This window comes from Berghia stephanieae, chromosome 2 (genome assembly GCF_034508935.2).
Source record: "Berghia stephanieae isolate SIO BIC M18660-M18661 chromosome 2, UCSD_Bste_1.3, whole genome shotgun sequence".
NCBI lineage: Eukaryota > Metazoa > Mollusca > Gastropoda > Nudibranchia > Aeolidiidae > Berghia > Berghia stephanieae.
In genome coordinates this window covers 41,873,596-41,886,095 of record NC_088361.1, presented here as the reverse complement: position 1 = coordinate 41,886,095, position 12,500 = coordinate 41,873,596, and the positions used below count along the sequence as shown (strand labels likewise).

The following is a 12,500-nucleotide window of genomic DNA, read 5'->3' as shown; positions in this document are numbered from 1 at the left end:
TTTGAAATGGAAAATCTTGTCCGAGTTCCAATAATCCATAGTATGGTTGGTTTGTTAACCAGTGATCAGTCTAGATATCGTAGATAGCCCGGCTGGTCACTAATTGGCCACTTGATCCTTGGAGATTAATTAATTAACGTTGGCCGGTAAGGAAGCTTTGAAGTCGATGCCGACAACTTACTGAATCCCTCTTGCATTGAAGGACAATGAATGCAACAATATTAATATTAAAATTAATAATAAGTCTGTTCAGTATAGATTGCCAGAGAGAGACCAGTGAGTGTGAGTGTATGTAGCCTTCGTTAGCTCATAGCCTGATGCTTGCCAAATTTTGTAGGCAGGAGCATAAAAGCTTGTAAAGTTGTAGAGGTATAACATTCAACAGGATCAATAAAACTAAATAGAAAATTGAGCTTTTATATAGAGCAGTATCCACTAAACGTGCTCAAAACACTTTACAAGAGGTCCCTGACCAACAGCAACATTTAACATGTAGGACGAGACATGAAGTTTATTTGGGATATTATAATCTTTTTTCTGACAGAGACAACGCTGTTAACGGCCAGGTACTCATTTTACATCTGAGTACGATGAGAAATTGTGAGTAAAGAGTACTTTCCAAGGACTCAATTGTGCGCCGCTCAAGGCAGGACTCGAACCCAGGACCTTCCGATCCGAAGGCGGTTGTCTTACCATTAGACTATATAGCCGCACTATTGAGCACTACTAAAGTTAAATCACTTTCCACTTTCTTTTGAAACTAGTAATTATGTTTTGTATCATTTCACTCTTCCTGTTATCTGAAGGATGGGATAGACCGAAGATATTCTTTATCTTTATCTTTTTGGTCATTTTTGGTCATTTTGTTGAAACTTTATTCCCAACTGTTTCTATAATTCTCTCTCTCTCTCTCTCTCTCTCTCTCTCTCTCTCTCTCTCTCTCTCTCTCTCTCTCTCTCTTTCAAACGTACTATCCAACTCTATCTTTCCCTCTCTTTTTCTTTTTCTCTCTCTTTCTCCCATGCACTCTCTCTCTCTCTCTCTCTCTCTCTCTCTCTCTCTCTCTCTCTCTCTCTCTCTCTCTCTTCCTCCCTCCTCATTTACCTCTGGTATACTTTTAATTTATAATAATAAAGAAATTATGCATACAGTCACATTTAATATAGCAATGTACAATATTTCTCTAACTATACGAGTAATGCGAATAATTTATTCGTTGTGCCAATCACATTAATTGGCAGCGACTAAGACTTGGTAAAGAATTGCTCATGTTTGCCGTTGCCATTGACCAGTTAACTTTGGAAAAACACGAGTTTAAAAATTTGGCCCGAAAACTCTTTCTTCAAATATCGATCGATTTAAATGACCCCTAGTCTTGGCAAAAACTCTCAAAATGGGAATTCCCGAGGTCCAAGGTTTGAGAGATTTTTACCAAGACGAGAGTCATATAAATCGATCGATATTTGCAGGACGAGTTTTCTGGCCAATTTTTTAAAATACGAGTTTTTTCCAGAGGACAGCAGTGAACATACTTCTTAGTCCCGTACTGCTACACTTCCAAACACATAAGTCGTTTGTTGAAAATCCAATAAATAACGTTCATTGATTTTGATTGTTTTTAACGCCAACATTTTCATAATTGATAATAGATTGAGACAATGTATGTCTTAGCACTGGCATTATTCAATAAAACTATGCAGATCAATTGATGTAAATCGATGCTAACATAATATATTAGCAGGTCTGATAACTAAACAAAAAATGGGCTTGTTTTAATATTATTGAGCTTATTTTTTTAGCTTTTATATAGCGCAATATTCACTAAACGTGCTCAAAGCGCTATATAAAGGGTCCCTGTCCAACAGCAACTCGTAACATAAAGAACGAGGCATGACGCCTGTTCGGCGATAATACAATTTGTTTCCGACATAGACAACGCTGTTAACGGCCGGGTACTCATTTTACACCTGAGTACGGTGAGAGAATGTGAGTAAAGAATCTTTTCCAAGGACTCAACTATGCGCCGGGCGAGGCTCGAACCAAGGACCTCCGAAAGCGAGTGTCATACCACAAGACCACAAAGCCGAACAATTGTAGTGTACAATATCTTGTCTTGGTTTGAGAGCATTTTGACACAGCAACGAGTCGATAATAATTTGTGGCTGGTTAACGTTAGTTGATAAATTGCGATTAAATGTGCGGCCATGTGGTCTAGGGGTAATGACACTCGCTTTCGGATCGGAAGGTCCTGGGTTCGAGCCTCGCTCGGCGCATAGTTGAGTCCTTGGAAAAAGCTCTTTACTAACAATCTCTCACCTTACTCAGGCGTACAATGTCGTTTCTGTCCGAAAAAAGTGTAATATCACCTAACACTCTCGCGACGTCCCATCCTACATGTTTAGTGTTGCTGTTGGCCGGGGACCTCTTGTAAAGCGCTTTGAGCGCGTTTAGTGGATATGATATTGATCTGTATAAAAGCTCAAATCTTTTTAAAAGTTTAATTTTATAACACGATATATTATAGTCATTTATTTGGCGTCATTAATTGTGTTTTACTTTACTTACGACTAGGGACATGTAACAGTCGATACCCAATATCGACATTGTGGTTTTAAAACCGTCATGACTGACTATTTAAATACTTTCTTGGACAAGAAGAGTGTAGATAAAGTTGGAAAGTTTATTTGTTTTGTTTTGTTTTCTTTCTTTTTTTCATTTTTGAAAAATTTGCTTTTTTTCCTCTCCTGAATAACCTAAAAAACAATAGAAACATTATAATTTATTAGTTATATTGACGCAGTTATTCTTGTAGTGTTTGCTGTTTAAAATAGGACATAAACGATACAATGATGATGTCAACCCGACACTATGAACTCCCAGTAGTGTCGTTTCATTTTGAATTTTTTTTGTTTTGTACCTTGGAAACGTGTTTTTTACCTGTTAACTCCCGTACTCTGGAAGACACGTATTTAGAAATTTAGTCAGAAAACTCGTGATTCAAATATCGATCAATATAAATGACCCTCATCTTGGCTAAAACTCTCAAACCTCGTGGGATCCCATGTTTGAGTATTTTGCTAAGATATTTGAAGAACGAGTTTTTGAGCCACATTATAAAACATGTGTTTTCTCAGAGTACGGCAGTTAAATGGTTAAAACGGTGTGTCATTCAATTCGTGCATTTAAAGGATATGTATCAAAATATTTTATTAAGTACCATTTTTACGCAGACGACACCCAATTACTGTTTCCCATTAATATCGACAATCATCTCAATGTTATAACGGATATAGAAAATTGTATCTCTGAGATTAGTGACTGGATGTGTTGCAACAAACTCAGGTTAAATGAAAATAAAACAGAGGTGTTGCAAATTACAAGACGGGGCCTCGTGGACCTTTCCACGCTTAACCTGAATCTTTCTGATTGTGTAATTCCCATCACTAAAGAACCTGTGAGAAACTTAGGAGTTTTATTCGATACCAAATTAAACATGTCTGCCCATGTCACTAATGTAACTAGATCCTGCAATCTTTACCTTAGATCTATTGGTGCTATTAGAAGGCTTCTTGATATTGATACTACTAAACTTCTTGTGGTCTCTTCGATTCTTACCCGCCTTGATTATTGCAATAGCTTGCTCTATGGTTGTGATAATAATGTCATTAATCGACTCCAAAAGATACAGAACAAAGCAGCTCGATTGGTAACGTTATTTAAAAAGCGCGAGCATATAACACCGATTTTGGAGGACCTACACTGGCTACCTGTAAAGTTTAGGATTGAATTTAAAATACTCACCCATGTTTTCAATTGCTTAAACAATTCCGCTCCTGTTTACCTTCAGGAACTTATCCACCTTTATGAACCCAGTCGAAATTTAAGATCTGCTAATTTAAATATCCTAAGGGAACCCCCAAAATCGTTAGTTTTTCATGAGAAATCCTTTGACCACCATGCCCCCCGACTGTGGAACTCCATCAATATTGAAACTAAAAATAGTGAAAATCCACTTATCTTTAGAAAACGGTTAAAAAACTGAGCTTTTCTGTAGGCATATAATTTGGACTCTTAGTATGTATTTTATTATAATATATTATGTTATCATTGAATTTGTGTGGTTTTAACATGCCAGTTCTATATTTGTATATCATACATGATGTGTTGATGTAAAGCGCCAGTGAGCAATTCCAAATTGGAACTAGGCGCTATATAAGTTCATTATATTATTATTCTTAATGTGTTCAATGTTCCAGCATAATTTAGTGTAACCGTTTGAAAACTATGCCATTGACAAAAATCTTACTTTTTCTTCTATTCACAGGCAGTGATACAACAAAACTGTTTTTATCTGGATGGGAAAGTAAAAGAAAAGAACGACATTCAGGAAATCTACTCAAGCGTCTAAATAAACAAGTGTGTTGATATCCCTGAGTGATTTATTCATGATTGGAGTTTTTCTTTATGGAGAACTCTTGACAAAAGAATGGTGCCTTTGAACCGTTTGGAGTCGCAGTGATTTTGAACAGGTTAATCCCTACAGGCTTCTGTGTGAACGAATCGTTACGGAATCATTTCTTACCTGCCCATGGCCACAGTAGGAATACCAGCAATCGCGGGGTGCACAATGTGAAAATCGAATGGCTGAGCCAGGAATTAACTCTTTACGTCATGAGTACGGATAAGGAATGAGCTCTGGCCCAAAGTTAATCCTCCCTTGCCGGTTTGGAAGAGCTTATAAGGTTAAAGTGCCTTTGCAGAGACCGGCGGTTATATAATTCAAACACTAGGGCCCTTTTTAAATGATGTGTTGTGATATTGAAAAAATAATAAAAATGGGGAATGCCGAGGACACTGTCTTTTTGGACATCCCTATTCACGGTCCATAAATCCTAATTTTGTATGATATAACCACAAGAGTGAATTTATTGAAAGAACTTGAATTTTTCTGCACATTTTTAACGTATAACACAACCAGCCATGACGCACGTTCATCTACGAAAGTATATGTCCAGGAGGACAAGAAGTTTACGCCTGATGATGATAACTGGCGTATTTATTGTAGGATATATATGTTCATTAGCCACCGCCTCACATTATTTCACTTTCATACCCTCGTCATGGAATGAAGACATTGCTGATCGAGGAGGAGGTGATGTCATTGGCGGTGGTGGTTGTGGTGGTGGTGTTGGAGGAGTAAAAGAAGAAAATCACGATATAACAAGAGAACATGTATATCGTAAGACGAATGATATTGTTGAAATGATTATAGAAAATGTAGATATATCCAAAGTCAAAAATGGACCTGATCATCCGTACGATTGGGCTATACCAAACACATACACCGGAAGAAGACTTCTTGCAAATGACTCTGATGACGCGACATATCCCAGAGACCTCATCCCGCTCAAGTACAGAAGAAGGGGGGCTGTAGCTCTTCACATCCTAGGAATGATCTACATGTTCATTGCTTTGGCTATCGTCTGCGATGAATTTTTCGTTCCGGCTTTAGGTGTTATTACTGAAAAATTAGAAATATCTGAAGATGTATCTGGAGCAACATTTATGGCAGCCGGAGGCTCTGCACCAGAACTTTTTACCAGTCTCATGGGAGCTTTTATTGCCAAAACCGATGTCGGCATAGGTACAATCGTCGGTTCGGCTGTGTTTAATATTTTATTTGTTATTGGCATGTGTGCTATGTTTAGTAAAGAAGTGTTAAGTTTGACTTGGTGGCCGTTATTTAGGGATGTATCCTTCTACAGTGTATCGCTGCTGATTTTGATCGGGTTCTTTTCCGATGACCTCATTGAATGGTGGGAGGCGTTGATTCTCTTTGTGTGTTATATATCTTATGTGTTATTTATGAAGTTCAACCAAACTTTGGAAGTGAAATTCAAAACTTTGCTGAGGAAATGCAGATGCACTGGCAATAAAGTCAACAGCAGCGATCAACTCTTGAATGAACGGGTAAGCTATAATTTGGAACAGATTTGTAGCATTTTTCAGATGCCTTTTAACCGGAAATATGTTTAAGTTTGTGATTTAATCTCTGGGGTTATTTTTGTTTCAAAATTGAAAACTGAATTACTATTCTTTATCGACTCCTAAACGCTTTTATTTGTCTGTGTAAATCATAGACATAACGTGCAATGAGTGGAATATTTGGAAGTAACCTTTAGGTTTTCTAACTCATACTATTATCCGATTAACAAGCAAAACCAATTTTACCTTTTATCAAAACCAAAAATTGGTGTATAAAAACGAAGCAAATAGTATGATATATTAGCTGGTAATTCAAATAAACCAATGTCTTGTAAGTTTTAAATGTCTACAATAAATCAAGTCGAAATATCCGGCAAGTCGTCCTATTCTAAATTTAATTAGTGTTTCTTACTTTTTTTTGTTTCCTTCTTGGGGTCTTGACAATGTCTTATGACTCTACAGATCTTGACTGGGGCTATCTATGATATGTTTTATTTGTTAACCATTCATTATTCGAATATTAATAATTCATTAGCCATTCATTAAGAATCATCATTTATTAACTTATTACCGCCAGTCATGGATCAATTATTCACCATTTACAAATATTCATCAACAATTTGTGTGTGTGTTGTTTATGTGTGCGTGCGTGTGTGTGTGTGTATGTGTGTGAGTGTGAGTGTGTAAAACGCAATAACTTTAATACAGAAATAACATCCCTAACCTTAATATAATTACTTTGTCAAATCCAATCAGATTTATAGTAATTTTTAATTTGTTTCACTAGGGATTTCGTAATGGTTTCAAGCATTGTGACGTAAATTGATTGCGATAACATTCCTGTCGCCTTACAAAGTGAAAAATGAATGAATATCACGTTTTAACACTTCAACCCTTTACTATAATCCTATGGTTTAATTATGTTTACAGTGCAAGAATAATTACAAATACCATACAACACACACAAGAAAGCAATTCCATTAATTGTGATGTTGAATATCATAAGCAGACTATATATAAACCATGCAATATATATACATATATATATATATATATATATATATATATATATATATATATATATATATATATATATATATATATATATATATATATATATATTATTGAACATAATATTATTATAAGGAAAATTTCGACATCCTTTTTACTATCTTTAATAAGTCGAGCATTTAAATAGGGCAATATATGCTAAACGTGCTCAAAGCGCTTTACAATGATTCACAAACCAACAAAAACACTAAATATGTAGGACGAGACATGGCACCTCTCATGCGATATTACATTTTGTTTTTCCGTGAAGATTTCACTGTTCACGGCCAGGTACTCATTTACACCAGAGTACGGTGAGATAATGTGAGTAAAGAGCCTTTTACAAAGACTTGAACTCTGCGCGGCCCAGAGCGAGATTCGAACACTGGACCTTCCGGTCATACAACTAAACCACATAGCCGAAACTTAACCAGTAAACTTATTTCTAACTGGAGAACTGCACTGCAATATATGTGTATACAATTTACTCCTCCTTTTTTAAAATGATAGATGCGATAGGCCATCGTCCTTCCCAAAGGGCAGCAAGCAATTGATATTGCCCGTTTCACGCTATAGCAACCGGGATAAACTGCGGCTCCAACCCCAGAGTCTTAAAGTTATCTCGCATTTGACTCTTTTTCATACGTTAATGGTCATTTTAATTGTTCGATAAATGGACTGAAATTTTTGGCACAAATTTAAAAATAAATTTTAATGTATTTAATCAGAGTGGGGTCCCGATAGCTCAGTTGTTAGGGCACTCGCTTCACACGCAAAGAGACCAAGATCGATACCGAGTGCAATCTAGATATTTTTATGACCCCTTGTCCGCCTAGCAGTTAATGGGTAGCTGAGTCTATTAGATTTTGCGAAAAGTCCTTTGCGATAGACTAGAGTCCTATCCAAAGGATTACAAGCAATTGCTATTGTCCGTTTCACGCTATAGATACCGGGATGAACTCCAACTCATTTGGTCCAATGGCTCTGAAGGAATACATTTTAAAAAACTTAATCAGAGTGTAACACAGCTGGACTTATTATTAGGAATTCGAATTTTCGCGTGCTTCAGATATAAAGAAACCGACGGTTTGTTGAGTGAATCGGTGACTAAGTTGGCTTTATGGTTTATTCATTTAACTTTCGCGATCTCAGATTCAATCATTTTCATTAAAAACAAAGAAAGTCAAACCTTAAATTATACGTCATCACCAACGTGCAAATATTTGCAAGTCTGATCATCCAAGACAGTTGTGGGCTTGATAAATCAATGTAAAACGTTAAAACACTATTGTAATGGGCAATATTTCCGTTTGTTTGAGATTATTTCCATAACAACAATTATTCCATAACGGACACCGAATGCAGTCCATGAAACACATTCTCTTGGAGTGTAACTTGGGACCGACGTCCACTGACACTAACGTAACTCTCTCTCTTTACCGACATTCCTCAAAACCTTTACTAAAATCTCATACTTATCCAACACATAAATTTAATATTTTAACTCAAATTTAAGGGCAAAAAAGTGCATGATATGCATAGTTTTGTAGATCAAAACAAACTTTTCAAAACAGTATTAAGTTCTTGTAAATGTAACAACACCTTTTTTTTAAATATTGTGATTTTAAAAAAAGAAAAATGTTGGTTGTATCGTCACGAATGTGACGATTTTCCTGTAGTTGTTGAGGAGAGGGTTAAGAACCTGTAGCCCAGAGCCCAAGGGCTATGAAATGGATTCAGCACTGTTGTGAAACGATATGATGATCCCCATAACAATGGGCTTCAACAGGTGTGACGTCACTTCCCTCGTAATTACACATAGTAACTTCTAAGCTATCGGAACAATGGCGGACGCCTTTATGAAATACTTCTCCGACGAGCATAAAGGTGTATCCAGAGGAGAAAAAAACATTATAAATCTGATCATGTTTTGACTTTTATACATTCTGATCACATGACATGTAAAAAATTTCTAGCCAGTATGAATAATAAAAAGTACCGATTTTCTTTGTTTAGAACCAAGTTTCTCGTTGCTGGGCGGATGTAACATCAGACTATTGAATTCAATTTGGGTTGTTATCCCTTGTAATACGTACAGGTCTGTCACCACAGATCGATATAGAAACATGATGAAATTAGGTGTTAGTATAAATCAAAATAGAAATAGTATATCACTGTCAGTAGACAAAGCATAATAAACAGTCACCATCTCATGTGATATTCTTGCATTGTTTCTTACCCGTTTACTCTATGCCATACGCTGACAATTCGTCTTTTCACATTTTAGCCAGAAAACTTCAGCCCCCCCCCCCCCCCCCCCCGATCGATTGGATAATAAGTTCCCCGACTTATCACAAAACGATTAAACCCGGGACTTTAGATTCTGGGGTTTATTTACTTTTCACGGATTGAGGAACATTTAAAAAATAAACTTGAGCTTTTATATAGGGCAAATGACACTAAATGTGCTCAAATCGACCAACAGCAACACGTAACATGTAGAACAAGACATGATGCTTTTAGGCGGTATTACAATTTTTTTTACGACAGAGACAAGACTGTTGACGGCCAGGTACTCATTTTACACATGAGTACGGTGAGAGAATGTGAGTAAAGAGCCTTTTCCAAGGACTCAACTATGCGTCGAGCGAGGCTCGAACCCAGGACCTTCCAATCTGAAAACGAGTGCCATACCACAAGACCACATAGCCACAATTTTAAATGATGGATCTGGAGAACTTTAAAGATTTCTGGCCAAAATGTAACAAAATTGCGTTGTGTCAACGTACTGCACTCCTGGTCACGTACGGCTTATCAATCTAATCAAATCGTTGGTCAGTACCTTTTAACCAGCCAACTGCCGTACGACTCTGGAAAGACACGTATTTAGAAATTTGGCCAAAAAACTCGTCCCTCAATAAATAACGATCGATGTACATTTTAACCGATTGTTATTTGAGGGGCGAGTTTGTTTTGTTTTTTTTTGGTTGTTTTGTTTTGTTTTGTTTTTTTTGTGTTTTTTTTTTATATAGCCAAATTGTAAACGGTTCACATTGAGTAAGGCTATTTCCATACGATGACGAATGAGTTTGTTTTTGTTTCTGCATTTTTCTAAGGTAAAGAACGTCATGTTTTTAAAAGTACAATAAGGGTATTGAATTTCCTCCGAGACAAATTGTCAATTAGAAAATACGTCTGTCACTAGAGGATATACCTACTTATTGTGATACAGAGCAATAATCTAACATCATCCTACACCATATAAGTGTTAAGTCTGTCTTCAGTATTGAGGCTTATATCGTTTTGATTGGATTGGGTTGGATTGAAATTCATTCTCCACGCAGATTCTCCTCAATGATTTTTTTTTTAAAACTTGGGCATTTATACAGGGCAATATCCACTATACGTGCGCAAAGCGCTTTACAAGGATCTCCCCAGCCAATAGCAACACTTAACACAAAATATGAGTTGCATATTACAGATTGAGAGAATCTGCTTGAAACCCCCTCTCATTTTTGCTTTTAATCTCAATGATACTTAACATAGAGATTTCACAGCAAAAGTCAAATCATGGCTTGTTTAATTAAAATGATCGAAATGGTACTGGTACGACAACTCCGCCTGGCCGGGGAGAGCGCGGCTCTACTGTCTGAGCTATCCACCAACACAAGTGCCTGCTCCACTCACTTTTCAGAAATATGCTTTTAGACTAGGAGTGAGGGAAAAATCATAAAGGAGCAAACCATTAAAACGGGGGCCCCTATGGCCCTGTTGGTAGAGCATTAGCTTCACACGCATAGAGGCCATGATCGATCCCAGATGCAGTCGAGATTTTATTCGGACCCCCTGTTAACCCAGCAGCTATTGGGTAGCTGGGTCTGTTAGATCTGGCGGAAAATACTTTGCGATAGATTAGCATCCTATTTAAAGGGTAACAAGCATTAGCCACTGTCCGTTTCACGCTAGAGAAACCGGAAAAAACTCCGTCTCCATTGGCCCAATGGCTCTTAAGGACTACTTTTTTTTTTTAAACGTTTTAAACCATGTAAACAGCATAGTATATTACACTAAGATTACATTTTGGGTTTTCTTTTTGTAACAAAAAATGAATGTGACAATTTCTATAGATACGAGATGTTTTCTAATCCGAAGCCCGCCCAGATCGTAAACAATGCCAATGACCTTCAGTTATCTGTGATGATTCCGTTTTAATATTGGAATGGTAAACCCATTGTTGTAATGAAAAAAAATCCCCACAAAAGATCAATTGAATAAATGCATTTTCTATTCTCCTGCCATTAGGATGGCTAAACAATATTATTGGGCTGTATGGAACGTGATCAAATAACCATTTAACTGTTGTACTCTCGCGAGGTCCCAGGTTTGAGTGGTTTTGCCCAGATGATATTTGAAGGACAAGTTTTCTGGTTCAAATTATATATATATATATATATATATATATATATATATATATATATATATATATATGTGTGTGTGTGTGTGTGTGTGTGTACGTGTTGTTCCAGAGTACGTAAGTTAACTGGTTAATACTAAGAAAGTTTTCAACAAAATCCAATAGAGCAGTGTCATATCTAAATTTACAAAAATAAAATTGTTACTTTGATTTTAAAGAAACAAGGATAATTCCTTATGGATACGATAACTTTTTTTTCTGTACAAATTGCACTTTTCTACTGTAGGATGATGCTTGGCGCCGGTTCACTTATACATGCTGCCGGCTAAATTAAAGCCTCAGGTTTGAGAGTGTTTGACATGATTAGGGTCATTTTACTCCATCGAGATTTGAAAGACGAATTGTCTGCCCAACGTTATTAAAATGAATTTTACTTTTTCAATGTACGACAGCAAAGCTAATCACATTAGGTTATCGGTATCTATAGCTCTCTGCGCGGAAATAACCTAAACGCCGATCTGCCAACTATTACGAAAAATTCGTAGAATTACGAAATTTTGTCTCCAGTTTAGAACTTCATGAGCATTTTAAAGTCATTAAATCTTATATAAAACAAAGGTTGATGCAAGAGTTCATAAGTTTAAGGGTTTTGAAGTGTTAAATCATCATTTTAAGGATAAAATTGTTGATCTATAAAGTTAATTATAGCAACTTCTATTGTTATCTTCTAAAACTAAGTAATTTTTTTTGTTCGAGTTGGCAGCTCTGCTTAAAGTATCGCAAGCGCCATTAAAATGAATTAAAAACCGGTATATGTTATATTAATAGCAAATAACAAAGCAGGAAACACAACCGGTTATCACTATGAGGGGAAAGAAAGGCGAAGATTATGCATCGGTACTTATTTACAAGTCTGATAACCTGAATTGTTATGGACTGTTCATTGTATTGGAAATACTCTCAATCCAATTCAAAATGTTCTTCACGACACAATAACTTAGCCTATAAAAGAAAAAATTAAACCGTGTTTAATTTAAAAAGGGAAGTACTA

The 12,500-nt window shown here is 36.3% G+C and overlaps 1 protein-coding gene across 1 annotated transcript in view; it reads left to right on the top strand.

Annotated features, from left to right (window-relative positions):
• LOC144964902 (sodium/potassium/calcium exchanger 2-like) overlaps positions 1–12,500 on the top strand; it is a 79,106-nt gene that overhangs the window by 17,414 nt on the left and 49,192 nt on the right. Inside the window, exon 2 of the mRNA XM_078899638.1 lies at positions 4,325–5,970. Within this exon, the coding sequence (XP_078755764.1) occupies positions 4,981–5,970 (990 nt within the window). The 5' untranslated portion in view covers positions 4,325–4,980. The remainder of the gene's footprint in view (positions 1–4,324; positions 5,971–12,500) is intronic.